The sequence below is a fragment of the Sciurus vulgaris genome (assembly GCF_902686455.1).
Source record: "Sciurus vulgaris genome assembly, chromosome: 18".
Classification (NCBI taxonomy): domain Eukaryota; kingdom Metazoa; phylum Chordata; class Mammalia; order Rodentia; family Sciuridae; genus Sciurus; species Sciurus vulgaris.
The window spans coordinates 14,153,884-14,172,880 of record NC_136479.1 but is presented as its reverse complement, the minus strand read 5'-3'; the positions used below and the strand labels follow the sequence as shown (position 1 = coordinate 14,172,880).

The 18,997-nt window shown below is 43.6% G+C and overlaps 1 protein-coding gene across 2 annotated transcripts; it reads left to right on the top strand.

The window, feature by feature from the left end:
• Window positions 1-408: 408 nt before the first annotated feature.
• On the top strand, window positions 409-15,859 carry GDE1 (glycerophosphodiester phosphodiesterase 1). 2 transcript variants are annotated; one of them, XM_079120903.1, is made up of 6 exons: window positions 409-821; window positions 7,796-7,971; window positions 9,957-10,062; window positions 12,281-12,373; window positions 12,982-13,193; window positions 15,234-15,859. In XM_079120903.1, exons 1-6 carry the CDS (start codon window positions 561-563, stop codon window positions 15,379-15,381), a joined length of 996 nt encoding a protein of 331 aa, XP_078977029.1. In that variant the 5' UTR covers window positions 409-560; the 3' UTR covers window positions 15,382-15,859. The 2 variants fall into 2 exon arrangements, with proteins under 2 accessions (XP_078977029.1, XP_078977030.1); XM_079120904.1 differs by having other exon boundaries at window positions 689-821; window positions 7,800-7,971.
• Window positions 15,860-18,997: the final 3,138 nt, after the last annotated feature.

The following is an 18,997-nucleotide window of genomic DNA, read 5'->3' as shown; positions in this document are numbered from 1 at the left end:
CGGTAAGAGCTCTGTCAACACCGCTGCCTCTCGCCACCCGCCTCCACCCGACCCGCGGCGAGTGCAGACCCAGTAAGAGCACCCTGTCAGTCCAGTTCACAGCACGTGGGCCGGTGTTTGACAGATTTTGAATTGAAAATATTCTAAGCGTCCCGCCCCTTCAGGGTTTCCCGGACTTCAGTTTCCCGGAGGGCAGACTCAGGCGTCGCTAAACTCTCTGGCCTTCCTGCCCGCCCCACCCAGCCCCGGAGGCGGAGAGCCCCGGCTCAAGCCCGGGAGGGGGGCAGCCCCAGGCATCTTGGAACCTGAGCCTGGGGCCTGGGCCCGCCCCGTTGCCGTGGCAGCGGCTCCGCCCCCAGCGCTGGAGATCCGGGCCCCTGATTGGCTGGGCCGCGGGCTCCCTCCCTGGATGTGTCCGCCGCCGCCATTGTGCGGCGCTGGTCCGGTCTGAGGGTGCCAGCTGCGGCCAGCGCCTTGGCCTCTCCGGGTCGCTTCTCGCCGTCGGGTTCCAGGAGCCCGGCGGGTCCGGGCTTCCCGTCCGTGCCGGTGCGGGCGCCGGCATGTGGCTGTGGGAGGACCAGGGCGGCCTCCTGGGCCCCTTCTCCTTCCTGCTGCTGCTGCTGCTGCTGGTGACGCGCAGCCCCTTCAATGCCTGCCTCCTCACCGGCAGCCTCTTCGTCCTGCTGCGCTTCTTCAGCTTCGAGCAGGTGCCGTCCAGCAGGGCCCTGCAGGTGCTCAAGCCCCGGGACCGCATCTCCGCCATCGCCCACCGCGGCGGCAGCCACGACGCGCCCGAGAACACGCTGGCGGCCATTCGGCAGGTGAGCCCCCCACGCCTCGCGCCCCTCGGCCCTCCTGGGAGCTCGGGCCGCCCCCGGCCCTTCCGAGCCTCCCGGGTCTTCCCCGATCGCCGTCCCCCATTCGTCCACCAAGATTGCATTCCGGCGCCCCGCGACCCCTCCGACGGCTAGCAACCTGGGCTGCGGGTATTTATAGGACACAGCAGTTATTTACGTAGCCGCTGCGGGCCGGGCAGAGCGGGTCCCTGCTGTCACCGGCTCCCAGCGGCGTGGGGGAGACGACACATAAGTGAGATACTTGAAGAGAGTAAGAAAGTGCAAGTAAGTAACAGTGTGATGAGATTAAAGAATGACTGGGAGAGAGGAGTTGTGCTGTTTTAGAAAGATCCTCTCAGAAGAAGTGATAGGGAACTGAAACCAGAACTAGGAGAAAAAGAACCAGCCTGGAGATCTATGGGGGAAATGCTCCAAGAAAAAAAAAAAAAAAAATAGCAGCGCAAAGGGCCTGAGATGAGAATGACGTTGGAATGTTAAAGGGACAGAAGCGGCCTTAGGTGATCTGACTTAAAGGAACAACAAAATCCGATGGCATGAATGGAGTAGGAAATGGGCCGGGTCTAATAGGATCTTGATCAGTAAATGAGGTTAGTCTAAGTGGATCACGCTTCCCAGAAGATGACTTTGCTTGACCTCTAAATTAACCTGGGTCATTCCCTTATCACCTTTCTCTCCAGACACATGTATTTACAATCACACAAACTTGGCACCTGGACTCCTGGTCAATTTTTGCTTTCCTTTTCCACAAGGCACTTCTGAGAATCTTGATATCTCCCAGATCTTGGCAATCTCCAGCCTTCATAATAAGAGGGATTGTCAGTGGATTAGGCCCTTTTGCATCTGTGTGCATACAGTCTGTACTTGTATTGGTGGGTTTTGAATCCCTGGGTTCAAAACCAATTTTTTTTTTAAATTGCATCTGTAGCAAACATTACAGCATAACCATTTACATAGCATTTAGATTGCATTACATCTTATAAGTAATTTACAAATGATTTAAAGTATATGGGAGGACATCTGTGAGATACTGCACCATTTTATATAAGGGACTTGGATATTTGTGAATTTTAGTATCCATGGAAGGTCCTAGAATGAATCGCCTCATACCAACGGACAACTGTATACCTGATCTTCTTGTTTATTGAGACATTTTAACATTGAAAAGGTGGGAAAACTGTGACTCAAACACAGCTCCTTCTAGAATTCAACCTTGATTCCAAGTTCCAGTGTTCTTTGTCATAGATTAGAATGCTCTCGAGGATGTAAAAACATGGACTTTCTGAAACCCTTTCTTTGTCAAGCTAGAGATAGACCCTGTTGTGTAATGAGCAAGTTACTTAAATTCCCATGGGTGGTGACTAGGGAGCAACAAGCAGGGCACTCTGGGGCAAACCCCAGTTTCCCCATCTGTAGAACAGAAGTAATAATGGTGTCTACCAAATAGGATCTGAGGATTCAGTGAGCTAATCCACATAAGGTAAGGTCTAGTAATACCTCCACTAATGTAAGGCATTTATGCCTAAAATCCAAAGATGACTTGATTCTTTGAAACCATCTCAAAGCAAAGTCTGAAAAGGGGCAACCTTTGAGTTAGTAGAGGACATCTGAGTTTTTGTGTATATTCAAGTTAATCTTTTCATAGGCTTCTCTCCCCTGGGTTCTTTCTTTGTTGATGAAAGACAGTGAGAGCCGCTTTTCCAGACTCCTATTTAAAAATAATTGTAAAGATACTGATGAAGGTACATAAACTCAAAGAGGTCAGTAAAGTAATATACACAGGAGTAGTACTATCATGACAAGAAAGATGATAAATTACTATGGAAGAAAAACATAATTTTCATTGGCTTCCATTTCAACTTACCTCTATGTAAGTTGTGTTAAAGGATATTTCAGCCTTCACTGAGTCCAGAAGGTATTCATAAGTGTTTACTGGTGATTGTGGTAGTTTGGCCAAGAACATGTTTGACTGTATATCAATCATATTAAATGAATGAGGAAGCATGTTTGTGAAATACACATTTCATATCCTGTTGTGTTGCAAGGGAATTTCAGCAGAATTCTTTTCTGTCTTATATGTGTACGTTGAACACATTTTTATGTAGTGTGATAATGATAACATACATTTTTCCAAATTGATTCCTGGTCTGAAGAGGAAATGAGATGTGGTAATTCAGCTTATTAGACTATAAGGTCATTATCAGAAAACTTTTTAGTAGTAACAATATTTAACATCCAAATGAAGACCGTAGAAGATGAAGCTGTGTCCTCCATGTACTTGAAAAGAAAAATATAGTTTATGTCCATCACAGTTTGGTTTTTGTTCTGTCCTGTTCTTCATCCCTTTGTACATTTGCGGCTCATAATTTATATTCTTAAACATTTTACTATGTGAAAAAATCAGAGAAGATGTTCTGACAGTGCTAGAATTTGATAGGTTACAAACTAGATATAGAAAGGAAAACTTTATGTGAAATGAATGTATTCCAAAAACCAGATACACTATGAAAAATTAGTGGGTTATACCCATAGTCCATTCTCTACACAGGGGCAAAGTGCAGCTTTAAAAAAATAAATTAGATTATAACCTATCTTTATTTAAAAAATCAACCAGTGGTTGGTTTTCTCTTGCAATTAGATAAAATCCAAATGTGTGTGTGGTGTGATGGCTGGGGATAGAACCAGGGCCTTACACGTAGAAGGTAGGCGTCCTACCACTGTGCTACACTCACAGCCCCTATCTTCTTAATAAGGGAACTTTCTATTGCTCATAACAGGAGAGGTGTGTGGAAGGGATGACCTTCAGGGTGGTTCAGCTGTTCAGTTTATGACCATGGAGGACCTGGTTCTGCAGCATATTTTCCAGCCTTCATTGTAGTTACCATGTGGCCAGTGAGGGCCCAGGCATCCTTTTTACATACCAGCAACCCATCTTCATTGAGAGGCTGAGGCAGAAGGATCTCAAGTTCAAATCTAGCCTCAGCAACCTAGTGAGGCCCTAAGCAACTTAGCAAGACCCTGTCTGAAAATAACAAATAAAAAGGGCTGGGGATGTGATTCAGTGGTAAAGTGCCCATCTGAAGAGAAGGCTTTCTTATATCTTTTCCTGAAACCTCCTTCCATTACACAGACACACACATGCACACGCGCTTATGTGTGAACACATACATGCTTTGTAGGAACAGTCTAGTTACTCTGAGCACAGGAAAGCACCAGGGAAAGAACAGGAGCAGGCCTTTCCCTGCAGAGGAGAGGAAAGGGAGTAGATTCAGGGAGACAGCCCACCGCCGCCTCAGTGGCTCCCTCCTACCTGGGTCCTTGATATTATACTTGCTGTTTCTTCTGCTTAGAAAACTTCCTCCTCAGATCTTCTCTTGATTGACTCCTTTTTATCATTAAGGTCTCAACTTAAATGTCATCCTTGAAGAGGCCTTCCCTGGCTGCCTTGTGTAGTGACCTCCAGCTACTTGGCCTTCACATTACCCTCTATTTTCTTATTCAAAATATTATCACTGTCATAACATAACTTGTTTGTAATCTGTGTTTCCCCACATAGGATCCACGATCTTTTTCTCTCTTTTTCACCCACAGCTCACTGCTTAGGCACCTGATAAATAGGCACCAAGTAAATATTTGTTGGAAGGATTATGTTGTATATATAGTCAGTAAATACATTGAGGAAAGAGCCAACATTATCAACCATCAGGGAAATACAAATTGAAACCATAGTGAAATAGCACTTCATACCCACTAGGATGGCTTTAATAAAATAACCAAAAAAAATTAATGCGTTGACAAGAATACATAGAAATTGGAATGTTTGTACACTGCTGGTGGGGAAAAAGTCTTGGTAACTCCTTTAAAACAGTTACAACATGATCTAGCAATTTAGCGCTTAGGTATATAGCCAAGAAAAAGGGAAACTTCCACATAAAAACTTGTACATGAATGTTCATGGCAGCATTACTCATAATAGCCAAAAAGTAGAAAAAGCACAGATGTCCATCAACTGATGAATAAATAAATCAAATGTGGTATATCCACATGATGGAATATTATTCAGCCATAAAAAGCGATGAAGTCCTGACACAAGATAAAACATGGGTGAACCTTAAAAACATTATGCCAAATTAAAGAAGCCAGTTACAAGAGATTATATATTATAGCTGGGTGCAATGGCATACACCTGTAATCCCAGCAGCTTGGGAGACTGAGGCAAGAGGATTGTGAGTTCAAAGCCAGCCTCAGCAACTTAGGGAGGCCCTAAGCAATTCAGCAAGACCCTGCCTCTAAATAATATACAAAAAAGGGCTAGGGATGTGGCTCAGTAGTCGAGTGCCCCTGGTTTCAATCCCTAGTACCCAAAAAAAAAAAAAAAAAAAAAAAAAAAAAAAAAAACCTACATATTATAAAATTCCATTAAATAAAATGTCCCGAATGGCAAATCTGTGGAACAGGTGGCAAATCAGCAGTCGCTCAGTAAATGACCGGAGACATTCAGACCGACTGATCATGGGTGCGGGTTTCTTTTTGAAGGCAATGAAAATGTAATTAATGGTTGCACAACTCTGCAAATACACTAAAAACACATTGAATTGTGCACTTTAAATAGGTGAATTATAAGGTATGTAAAATAAATTCAAAGTTAAAAAATCAAAGCTAGTGATTCTGAACTTGGTCAGGTTGAGAAATCCTTGTGAAAAAACACTGTTCTACTTTTTATTCTGGTAGTGGAATCTAAGATTTTCTCCATGATCACTAAGCACTAATTCGGTTCTTTCTGTGTACTAATTAAGTTAGAGGGATGAATATTTAAAAGATACTTTTCAATGAAACAAGGAAGCATTCTAAAAGCCATTGGAATGTAACAAATTTGTTAAAACTTGCTTTTCTATCAGCTTTAACAAAGTATAATTTACATGTAATAAAAATATACCATTGGGTCGATTTTGATGAATACATATGCCTGAGTAATCACCCCACCAGTGCATTTCCCGAAATATTCCTTTGTGCCCCTGTGAAGTCAGCCCACTCCCCTGCCTCTGCCTCAAAGCAGCCATGGATCTGCTTCCTGTTACTGTACTGCACCATATTATTCTATCATTTCTGCATTATAACTAAACTACAGTGTAAAACTGGTTTATGTGAAATTTGTATGTCTAAAAGAAAAAAATAATAAGATAAAGTATTAATATGTGACTTAGAGCCAAGGACTCACTCATCATTTTGTCTGCATAACTGGAATGAGGAAAGTATTGGTAAAGAAAGTTAAATGCAGTCATTAGAAAGATCAGGTCTCAGAAACTCTAATGTGGTATTTTCTTCAAAGAGTTTTTGTTTTGGGTTTTAGTAAACTCCTCAGAAAGACATGTATGTGAAAATCTAACTTTGAAGCTTAGAAGAATCTATCACATGGGGATAGAAAACAATTTAAGTAAAATTAAATCTGGAAAAATTACAGTTGGAAAAATCTCCAACTGTAAAGGACATGAGTGATAAATTTGACCATATTACCTTTAAAACCGTGTTTAGGAGGTCACAGTCAATAACAGTGGGCATTAGCACAGCACCATATGTTGCTTATGGGCACTTAAGTGGGTAGTAAATGCACAAAGACACTTTGTATAAATTATACAGAGGGAGTGATTAGGAATGATACATACCAACTTAAGATAATTGTTACTTCTGGAAAGGAAGGGAGGACAGCAAGGAGGAGAGACTCGGCTCTATCTGTGGTGTTGGTAGTAGAGGCCTAGAGGGCCAGAGCGCAGCAGCTCCGCCACATTCCAGCCCCCTTACCCCGTGCGGGTTTCTGAATCAGTCTTTGTCTCAGTTTCCTCATCTGTAAAATGGGGAGTTTTGAGAATCAAATGAGCTAATACATTTAAAGCACTTCGAATAGCACCCAGCAAAGAGCAAAGGCTCAATGAAGGCTAGGGCTGGAGCCCAGTGGTAGAACACTTGCCCAGCACATTCGGGCCCTGGATCTGATCCCTAATACTGCAAAATAGGGGGGAGATAAAGGGGGATTAATAAATATTAGCTATCATTATTTTTTATCATTTTTCCTTTAACATTTGTTAAGTCGTTTATACCATATACCAAGTATGTGTACAATAGATGATGACTTATTTTTTAATTACGAATCTTGATTTTTTTAAAAATTGAAAACATCTCACATCTTTATTATGAAGAAGTCAAGGGAGCAAAGGATAATGCATCTCAAATTTAATGCTCAAAATCTTTTTATGTGTTTAAACTTATTTGTTCATTTATTTTTCTGGTGCTGGGGATTGAACCCAAAGCCTTGTGCATTTAGGCAAATGCCCTACCACTGAGCTGCAGTCCCAGCCCTGAATTCTCTCTTTAGGTAAACTCTAGTATACTTTATCAGGTTTACCAACTTACTGGCCAAAAGCCAATGCTGCAGACACAAGTAAAATGTAGTTTCCTCGAGAAGCAGGCTTGGCATTTCTCTTATCAAGGATGGAGTTAAACCACCAAAAACCTGACTCATCTTGTTTATGCCAAAGTAGTGAAATATCTGCCTAATAACACACACAGGGGACTCCTCAGTTACCGTACCAACAGAGTGTGTAGGTAAACAGTGGAATTTGTCTAAATATTTTAAGCCATTGATGAGCTAGTAGTTAAAAGCATCCAGAGAAAACTTAGAGGTCCCAAGTCTTGGCACCTGTCCTCGTGACAGTAGGAAGAGTGGGGAAATTGAAGTTTTTCAAGAACCCCTTATGTAAGAGTAGAGGTGAGGTCAGCATCCGTGGAAAACAGGAAGGAGTCGGGGCTGCCGTTTGGACGGGGAAGGGACTGGAGTCAGTAAGGGCTGCTGTCGGCTTAGCCAGCCCCACTGGTCTTTCTGAGCGTTGAGACACAGAATGGTGTCTGCGAGCCTTGGACATTAACATTGCTGATGTTTTGTTAAGGCAGCTAAGAATGGAGCAACAGGCGTGGAGCTGGACATTGAGTTCACCTCCGACGGGATTCCTGTCCTCATGCACGATAACACCGTAGACAGGACCACCGATGGGACTGGCCGATTGTGTGATTTGACATTTGAACAAATTAGGAAACTTAACCCCGCAGCAAACCACAGACTTAGGTAAGTACTTCACTGTCCCTTCCGCCCTGCCTCCTCTCCTTCACTGGAGGGCACAGCTAGACACTGGCACTTTCTAGTTTCATCTGCTGCTGCAGGAGAGTTGTTTTGTTTTGAACTGTGTACAGGTTTCCCAAGTAATAAGCAGGTGCCAGGAACAACAGAAATATAGCATGTGTATTTTTAATCTTTCCCACTGAGGCCAGATTTGGCTGTGGAATTATTCTCAAGATAATACTCGGTTTAGTCACTAGCAACAATTTGTACGATCATTTTAATCATAGAATCATAAGGCTGAAAGCAATTGCTTGTAGTTTTCTTGCCTCCAGGTGTACCAGGAAACAAATCATGTGCCCTTTTATCTTTCAGATAATATCCCTATTTAACATAGCACTTTAAACTCTTCAGATTCTTATAACAAACTCCTGAGGTATTGTAAAATTTAAGGTATAAAAAGTAGAAATCATCCAAAATAGGACCGTTTGATAGAACTTTCTGCAACCATGAAAATGTTCTGTATCCACTTTGTCCAATGTGGTGGCCGCATGTGGCCCCTGAATGCCTGACGCGTGGCTAATGCAACTGAGAAGCTGAATTTTTCAATTTAGGTATGAATTTAAACTTAAAGAGCCATAGTTGGGTACCATATAGATCTAGATTAATCCTGCTCTTAGAGATAATCCCAGAAAAGTTAAATGACTTACTCAAGGACAAATAACTAATTCATAAGGAAGCTAAGAAAACAGTTCTGTGATCCAATAAACTACTAAACTCAGAATACTCCTCAGGGGAGATGAACAATCCACATCAATCCTTACCCTTAATGTAACATTTCTTATGTCACACAAGTTTATACCCTTCCCTCTATTAACAGCTGAACCTATCCTTAGAGTCAGTGTACTGGGTAATTTACTTTAGAGTGTAGTCATTTAAATTCCTCTCCTTGCCTTCTTTGTAATAATGAAAAACATATGCTCACTGTTTTGCATATAATACCAGTTGTCTGGAGGATGATCAATACTCCTTGCATTTTGAGGTTTTGATCCACTGATGAATTTATAGTCCTCCTTCAAAGGTGATTCCAACCTTATTTTCCTAGGTCCAGAAAGAAGCTAAAGGCAGCCAAAGGAAATCAGTGTAGGCTGGAAAGAATATTGATCACACCTGAAAGGGCAGAGTCCAGGCTGCTGGAATTGCTCTTTACTATTATCCAATATTTCCTTGCTCTGCTGTATGTAAGGGAAAGGGTGTTTTTAATAGTTCAACAACATTGAAGCTAATAAGATGTCAGGTTCAGAGTTAACACTTAAAGGAGAAAATGCTTAGGGTCAGTATTACCCTAGAATATCATTTCAGAAGGTACCACATCAAAATCAATATACTATCTTGTTATCGTTAACACAACCAATCTTGGTTCCACATTTAGAGCAGGCTGCATTTTCTTGGAACTCCTGATAAAATAATTGGTTTGTGTTTAGGGACCATGTTGCAGGAAAAATAGGTATCTTCTCTAGAATCAAACACAGTGTGTCCTGAGAGGTCCTATTAGGGAAATATACTTAAAATGAAGTCTCTGAGTTCTTCAGAGGTGTGATATACTCTGCCCTTTGACCAGTAGGGTTACTGATTAAGTTATTGATTCAGTAGAAATTCAGAGTTCCCGGGCTGGGAAGATAGCTCAGCTGGTAGAGTGCTTGCCTTGCAAGCACGAGGCCCTGAGTTTGATCCCCAGTACCGCAAAAAAAAAAAAAAAAAAAAAAAAGAATTTCAGAATTTCCTAAAAATCAAATGATTTTTGTAGTTATTTGATCAGGAATATCCATAATTTGGTTCAAGTACCTGTAGTAAATGATCCTTGGATTCTGAAAAGGTTGGCAAAGCGAAGCCAGGAAAGCACTCTTTGCTTTTGTTTGAGGGACATTGCAAGGTGTCTGTTCCTCTCCACTTTTCTTTCCTACAATGCCCCATTCCTTTTCCCTCTCTCATAGGAATGATTTCCCTAATGAAAAGATCCCTACCTTGAGGGAAGCCGTGGCAGAGAGCCTACAGTATAACCTCACAATCTTCTTTGATGTCAAAGGCCATGCGAATATGGTACGTTTATTCATGGACTTTAACCTTATTAAAAAGACAGTTAATTGCTTCTCATTTCCAAAATTAGCTATATTTTGTTATTCTCTTTTCCCATTTTTACGAATTATATTTGCTTAAGGGAAGTGGACTCCTGAGTGTAAAGCTTATGGTAGCTAACAGAATACATTCCTTTTACATAGAAGTGTCGCTCTGTGTGACTTGTCATGTGTGCAGTTTTGTCATTCAGTGAGTACTTCTGACTCTCAAAAAGTACCATATTTTCTTCAAATGTGTCTGACATTCCCAAATAAATTTTTTTAAAGTTAGAGAACAGGGCTGGGGAGATAGCTCAGTTGGTAAAGTGCTTGCCTTGCAAGCACAGGGCCCTGGGTTCGATCCCCAGCACCGCAAAAAAAAAAAAAAAAAAAAGTTAGAGAACATATTCTTCTATTCATAAAAAAATACATGAAATTAGTGAAAATTTGGTTCTAATTACATTTGTTCTCAATCAACTTTTCCAGTGTATATACTCTTCCCCATTTCTGCAACTTGAGTATTTTTCCCGTAGTAATATTTATAATTAGTAATGGTCATCCGCTGGTGTAGAATTCTGATGATGCAAATTTTATTTTCTAGTCCCAGGAAATAGTTTAAACTAGGTATTAAAGCCTGAAATATGAGCAAAAGTATATACTGTAGATTACAGTGAACTCCTATTTTTGTTATAACTAATTTATTATTCTGGTAAACTTATACTTGTGTACAACCAAGTTTTTCAGTCGATCTGCATCAGAATCATTTTGAATACTTATTTGAAAACGCAGGTTCCTAGGCCACCCAGTCTACAGAAGGGATTCTGGAAGTGTCTTGTGTAGAATCCAGGAATGTCTTTTTTTTTTTTTTTTTTTGGTGCTGGGGATTAAACCCACGACCTCCCACAACTCAGCACACCCTGGACTGCTGAGCTACGCCCCCAACCACAAGGAACATGCGTTTTTAATGAGCCCCTCAGGTTGTATTTATGGTTGTCGCCCACACCTGGCAACCCTGGTAGGTCCTACACTTCACCCAGAGTGCGATCTCCATGCTTATTCTCTGACAATAATGAAAAACAAATAATAAAAGAGCAAGAAGAAAATTTTAGAAAACCATGCATCTACTTGAGTTTTCTGGATGCTCACAGGTGTGAGAACTGATTAGAATACCAAGATGGTAGGAAGTTGCTTCTGGTAGCACATACAGCCAAGCTCATGGCTTCAGGGTCCACCCCTTGACTGAGCTGTGTACTTGCTCCAGGGTAACCTCAACCTTGACCAGCTTCAGTTTCCTTATGGACAGAATGGGAATAACAAAAGACACCGCACGGCACACAGGGTTGGTGAATACTGTGAAGGCAGTGAGTACCGGAGGCCAAGAGTCACCACAGTGTGTGTGTTAGTAACAGTGGGAAACAACCCTCGTCCTGTTGCTCGCTCCTGGCTTGCTAGTGAGGGAGCGGCACTACATGAATGATTATGATATTTTTATTTTGAGGGGAATGCGTTTGTTCTGCTTTCCCTCTGGCTGTGCACCACTTTCCAGGAACCAGCAGACGTAGAGTCGAGACGCAGCAGCCTTGCGTTCCCATACGCCTGGTCGACCCTTGTCACCTTAGCTGCTCCTGTAACTCTAGGGGCTACATAATGTCAGTATTCAAGTTCTGTCATTTCTTCCCCATTTATTAGCTGGACTACTCCAACCTCTCTTTTGAGGGAAGAGTTGGAAGACTTTCATCTTTTCCCAGTTCCTCCCTCGTCCCACTCCCTCTCCCTCCATGGTAGTGATGGGTGATAGCTTCCTCTCAGTCCCCTGGTAGTTCCCAGGCTGTTGGCTCTGGCTCCGTCTAGAAGAGGCAGAGGTGACAAGGATTGTTCCTAGTACCTGAAACCGCGGATGAGGAAAGGGTTTTAAAATGTTGCTTCCAGCCTCTAGCCTCCCACCTGGCACCTTCCCAGACGTGACACAGAGGTGAGCCTCTCAGCAGGATGGTAGAGCAGTGGTCCCCTGGCTGCTGCTGGTGTGGTACTGGCGTGAGTTTACAGTGGGTAGCAGAACCGGCCAGAACTTTCAGCATCTCCATTTGCAGTATTGGTCAAACTTCTCATTTATTCAGTAGGGCTGTGCTCGACATATGAACTTCGATGGACTGGGGCTGTCACATTTCAATAATTTTAAATATATGAATCTCTCTATTTTACAGGCCACTGATGCTCTAAAGAAAATATATATGGAATACCCACAGCTGTATAATAATAGTATGGTCTCCTCATTCTTGCCAGAAGTTATCTATAAGGTAAAATTCAGAGTCGTTCTTACACATAGTGTGTTAGTGGCATTTTTCAGCAATGACCAACGTACTGATGTCTGAGACATTCTGCAGGAGAGCGCAGACTGAAGGACTCAGCTCACCTCTCCATTCCTGCTTCGCCTCCCTCTCCCTCCTCCCCTCCCCATTGCTCCTCACACCCTCTCACCTCCTCAACCCTTTCCCACCGTTCTCTTCAGCCTTTTGCCCTGGAAAGAGATCAGAGCTAATCATCCCGTTGTGAAGTGATCACGGGTCCATCCTCATTGAGTTCTGATTATCTCCGGCCAAAATTTACAATCAGTAACCAATTAAAAGCTTATTTTTGTGACCTTCTTAATGTTTATCCTGAAATTGTAATTCTTCATGGTAAAAGTAGGATTCCAGTTCTCTGTGAAAGTGTTCCTATGTATACTACAGGTCAAATGCATACTTTTGCATGCATTTCCTCAAAGGGTTTACGATAGAGAATTTACAAAGTGGACATGAGGCAGGCTACCATGGCCGCCTCATCAGAATGAGAACTGTAGCTAAATCTAAACTGAGAAGTTTTAGACTCAAGATATAATCATTTTATTTCTCAAAATTCATTTCAGATGAGACAGACGGATCAGAATGTAATAACAGCTTTAACTCACAGACCTTGGAGCCTGAGCCACACAGAGGATGGGAAACCACGCTACAGTGCTTTCTGGAAGCAGTTCCTGTTTGTAGTAATGGACATTTTGCTCGATTGGAGTATGCATAATATCCTGTGGTACCTGTGTGGAATTTCAGCTTTCCTTATGCAGAAGGATTTTGTATCCCCGTAAGTTGGAAAATTTTTTATCTTCACAGTTCCTGAATGCTCTTTCTAGAAAGGGTGGATTGGTTTTGATCCACCAGGCCACTATGCCTCTGTTAAATTGAAATACCACCAGTTTCATAGGAGGGAAGAGTTCAGGTATATTTCATTGGTTTAAAACGGGTTGAGCTGAGCATGGTGGCACAGGCCTGTAACCCCAGTGATTCTGGAGGTTGAGGCAGGAGGACTGCAAGTTCAAAGCCAGATTCAACAACTTAGTAAGACCCTAGGCTCTTTAGCAAGACCCTGCTTAAAATTATAAATAGGAAATAGTGGATATGGCTCAGTGGTAGTGTGTCTCTGGGTTCAATCTCTACTACCCCGCCCCCCCCAAAACACACACACACACACACCACACACACAAAAAGGTTGACCAGATAGTCATGGCTTTTTAGTGCATCCTAAAGAAAAAAACTGAAAACTGGTCAGAGAGGGATTGCATGTCTCCTGATTGGCTCCCTTTTCAATTGAATTCAGGATCCGGGGCAGAGCCACAGTGAAGAGCAGCCCTAGCCCTCCACCTTCCTGCCCCCTCTTGCCTTCTAGGCTGCACCCCATTCTTCCCAGCGACTCTTCATTACCTAAACTGCTCGCAATCTCTGAATCCTTCTTTTGGGAGTTTTCCAGCTGTATCTTTCTGATTAAGCCATAAGTTTCCTGTGGTTTTGAGCATGCACGTGTTCAGTAAACATTTGGCTATTGCCTGAAGTATTTCCAAGTACTCTATGAAGAAACTTGAGATGCAGTGAAGAAACAGTCATGGTCTCTGCCCTCCTAGAGTTCATACTCAAGTGGAAGAGTGATGCTAAGCAAGTAAAAATTCAGGAAATGTCGTATTACAGCTAAGCTGTACGCTTTAGCAGAGAGCAGTGTGCATAGACCACGTAATCAGACCTACTCTGGGAGTAGGATCCCCAAGGAAGTGACAGTTACTGTTCTTGCACACAGACCACTTCTGGAGAGAGTGATGGGACAGTGATAGGAGAGGAAGTGAGCTGGCAGGCTGGAGGATGGATGGGCACACCTGTGTCTGCCTGGCACAGAGGTGCCGAGAGGTGTACACAGCATCTTCGTGGGGTGTTACCTTGGCCTCAGGAGGTGGGTGCTGGGGTGGTTCTTAAGTCTTGAAGATGGCCAGTCTGGAATATGGAGTGTGAGCGCTCCATCTGGAAGTCACAGGTCCTCCTGGGCCTGGGAATCCAGGAGAGCATGGTCACTGGGGAGGTTGCTGTTTGAAGTCTGCTGTTTCCATCACGGCTGGTCTCTGCTGTACCTCTTTTTTATTTGATTTTTTTTTCCAAGGGAGTTACTGGGGATTGAACTCAGGGGCACTAGACCCCAGCCCTACTTTGTATTTTAGAGACAGGTCTTACTGAGTTGCCTAGCGCCTCACTGTTGCTGAGGCTGGCTTTGAACTCCTGCCTCAGCCTCCTGAGCCACCTTTTCTTTTTGACCATTTCCTTTTCATTGTGACCTTTCCACAGAGAAAAGTCAGTGCATTTTAAATAATTCTGTAGTTAATCATTAAACTAAGGAGCAGGGAGTGGGGGAAAACAAAGTTATGCTCACAAAATGAAAAGAAGAAAGGAAGGAGAAAAGGCTTTTGACTCAGTGCAGCCTCGCCAAGCTTAGAGCCGAAGGGTGAGGGAACTGGGGAAGGAGAAGCACAGGCAGAGTCGTGGCCCGAAGCAGCGCGGTCTCTCCAGGAACTGAGAGGGGGTCCGGATTCTGCAATCCAGAAAAGACAGGCAGTGCGGCTGTGAGAAGGGGCCACACCCGTCTGGCCAGCAGCGGCTGGGGAAGGCGGGAGTCACTGGTGAGCCCTGGAGCAGCGGAAGCTGAGTGTGCAGAGGAGTTTCGCGGGCTCCTCTGAGCACAGTGCAGAGGCCAGCTGGGGGCCTCTCCAGGCACTGTTGGTACTGGGCGAATGCCATATTTAGTGACCTTGTAGATTCTAGGGATGGCCGGGCATTATTCTGACAGGCGTGGTTTTTTGTTCTCCAGGGACTACTTGAAGAAGTGGTCAGCTAAAGGAATCCAGGTCGTTGGTTGGACTGTCAATACCTTTGATGAAAAAAATTACTACGAATCCCACCTTGGTTCCAGCTACATCACCGACAGCATGTTGGAAGACTGTGCGCCGCAGGTCTAGACTGTCACCCTGGGGACACAGGTTCAGAAGCTGCCTGTTTGGCCTCATGCAGGGAGATCCAGATACCCTTTGTGCTAGCCCACGCCCTGGGGATCGGGTCTGGGTGGCCAAGCAACCTGGCAAGCAATAGTGGGTAATTGCATTTTTACCTGAACAACCAAACCCTGGTGTTGCCATGCTCCATGGAATGCCCAAGTTCAACACTGTTGCTCTTGAAAACCTGGATCTGAACAAAAGGCACAGCAGCCCCGCCCCGACCAGCTGAGGCCCCACCCAGACCAGTAAGGATAAGCACAAAGCCAGTGTGCGGTCGGGACGCAGATGCAATGCATGGGACTTGCATGAGCACTCGGAGTTGACATTTTAAAACTTGCCACATCTAAGTAATTTACTTACTTGAAATATTTGTATTCAGCTCTGTTAACAGTGTGCTGTAGGTGTCAAACTTGTGACCATACTAATAAAGTCATTAAAAGGAGCACAGAGGAAAACTGTGTACCCAGCATCGCATTCTGAGGCCACAGGGACCTTGGGGAAGCTGCTGGGTGCCACCTGGTGAGGCTTCAGTGTGCAGCAGCCACTGAGGGAGGGAAGGGTTGGGACGGACTGAGGAATTAGACAGCATCTTGAACAGGAGCAGCGAACCACCAGGGGGCAGAGGGGCACCGAGGAGGCCTGTCAGGAGTCTCTGCAACCCCGGATCATTGGAAGTAACTTCCAAGAACCTCCAGGTTATCCTCGTTTTACAAATGAAAATACTGAAACCTGTGGACAGGGAGGGCAGCCTGGGAACCCGCAGCTGGTGATGTAGCCGAGCTCCATCTCCAGACAACTGGAACTTCTTGTTTACTCTAGCCAGGAAACATGCCAGGTTTTAACCTGCGTGACACAGAACCCGCACAAAAGCCTATGCAAATGTTGTTATTCTCGTTTTCCTGATGAGGAAACTGAGGCACTCGCCCAACGTCTCCAGATCACAGTACAGTTGGGGTTCAAATCCAGGGAGGTCTGACTCCGGGTCACGGCTCTTTCCCACGGGGACATCCAAGGGTTCAATTTGTCAACTTAAGCTGCAATATAAATTGAAATTGATTTTTATTTAAACCGCTGCCTGCCCCCTCATCCACTCCCACCTTTCAGCCCTGTCCCTGGCCTCTGTCACAGGCCTGCACTCAGCCACTGCTTCTCTCCTGTATCCTTCTGGTGGCTCACAGACCAGTTTGAGGTCTCAAAGGCCACAGCTAGGTGGCAGAGAAACTTGCCAAGTTTTCTACAGTGGCTGTTGGTTGGGGCATATTAGATGAGGGCTTGGGATATTTTTAATCAACGTTGACAAATTTTTTGTTTGTTTGTGTTGTTGTTGTTCATTTGGGTTCTGGAGATGGAACCCTAGGCCTCATTCATACTAAGCACACACTCCAATACCAGTACCACTGAGCCAATACCCCAGCTCTCAAAGCAGTTTTCTTGAATTTTGAAATTAAAGATTTATTAAATAAATGGAACTGTTCAAGCTGCATTTACTTCCACGTCTCACTATGACTATAGTGACAAGAGGAAGGGAAAATTGACCAAGGAAAGCGCATTTGAGGACTGAATTCAGCCCTGGGTGTCTGCTGAGTGCATAGCACCTGCAGGGCAGGCCTGCCTTTGGGGCACCAGGTAGTTAATAACAGCCCTTCTGTTGTGCAAAGACCTCTAGGGAGCCAGGAGTTCTCTTGACCTTCCATCTCATACATTTTGCCCTTGATTGAGCCAGGCTAATTAATGACTTGTGTCCTATGCTAAGGTCATCTGGGCCCAAGAGTACAGAATTTGGATAAACAATGAAGATGTTAATAAGAATTGCTAAGCACTTCCTTGGAAGGCTTAGTATAAAGCTAAAAAATAATAGAATCTGGAATCAGAGAAAACTAAGTCTGACCTGGGGCAGGTTAATTCATCTGTAAAGTAGGGGGGCAGTATTAGTACCTCCTCATGGGATTATCCTGGTTAAATGAGTGCATGTAAATGCTTGTTAATAACATTGCCTACCATTTATTAGATCTGCTTCAGGTTTTCCTGTGTATTTATTCTGGGCAACAAAACTGACATGTAGGTACCATTATAATCACATTTTATAGTAAAAGAAACAGCACAGGGAAGTTAAGTAACTTACCTTTTTTTTTTTTTTTTTTTTTTTTTTTTTGAGACAGGGTCTCAATAATGATCCTCCTGCCTCAGCCTCCTGAATCACTAGGGTTACAGGCATGTGCCCACCATGCCCAGCCAGAGCTCACATTCTTAACTGCTGCTTATTATCATACCTGACTCATAGCAGGGACTCAATAAGGGGAAACATCTTAATTATTGCCAGCACCAGTGTCAGTCATACAGTAGATGCTCAATAAATATTTGTCAAAGGAATGAGTTAAGGAATATATTCAACTGGAAGCTTCCTTGAGGAAACTGGGGAGAGTTACAGAGATAAAAATTTAGGGCTGCATGAGTCATGATTCAGTATAATCAAGGGGCCAACCAAAGTCATGATAGTATTCTTTTGGAGAGAAAGTCAATACAAATGAAACTCATACCCTCTACTGCTCATTGGACTGTCCCTGTAAGCCTCAGAATGCTGAAGAAGTAGCTAATGGAAAAAAAAAAAAAAAAAAAAAAAAAAACAGCTTAAGAAATCTACTTCCTTGATTGTACAATAATCATATTCTTATATTCTTATTTGGAGATTGGTGCCTGCAATTGTTTCAACAAGAACTTGACCCACACAGAAATATTTTTATTAGATACAAATTTCTCAAAAGAGCTACACCTACCATTTCCTACATTGGGAATGGGCTTCAACAAAATGGCAAACCAGAGCTTTGAGGACAGATGTGGATTAATGACGTGTTCCGAACATCCACTCAGACCTTTATTCACACAGACTCATGGTCACTGTAGGGCGAGGTTATGGGACTTCTTTGGTCAAAGTCACTGAAGACTAATGCCCTCATTTCTTCCATTACTGAACTTTCTACTCGAAATTTAATAGTACAACACCCAATGGTAAGAGGTTGGGGATCAGTTGGGATGCCTCTCAAAAAGGATGCTGTCCTTTACTCAATGGTAGCACTGTGGGGGAACTTAGAAATGCAAACTCAAATCCCACCCCAGACGATGGTGTTTTAAGCCTTCCCAGGGGTTCAGAGCACACTCGAGTGTGGGAACCTTGGAGCTAAAGAAACAGATCTAAGAGTCCTCCATTCCGTCACTAAGGAGCTGAGACCCTAGACACGTCACTTCCCTGTGTGCGCCTGAGTTCCCTTCTGTCAGATGGTCATCAGAGCACTTGCTTGGTGGCTTCACAGTGACAAGGTGATGAGGTTCAACTGAAAAAGTCAGTGAACATGTTTTTGAAAAACGTGTTGGCAGTGGAATAGCACTGTTATGAAGGTGAAATAAGAAAAAAATAAGATGCACACGACACAGAGCGTGGCCCTCAGACCTACAGCACTTGGTAGAAATGCAGACTCGGCCCCATCCCAATCTCACGGGATACACGTGAGAACGAGGTCCCCAAGTTGGAAAGCACCACAGGTGTATAGGGCATCCTGACAGCACACAGGTGTAAGGCATTACT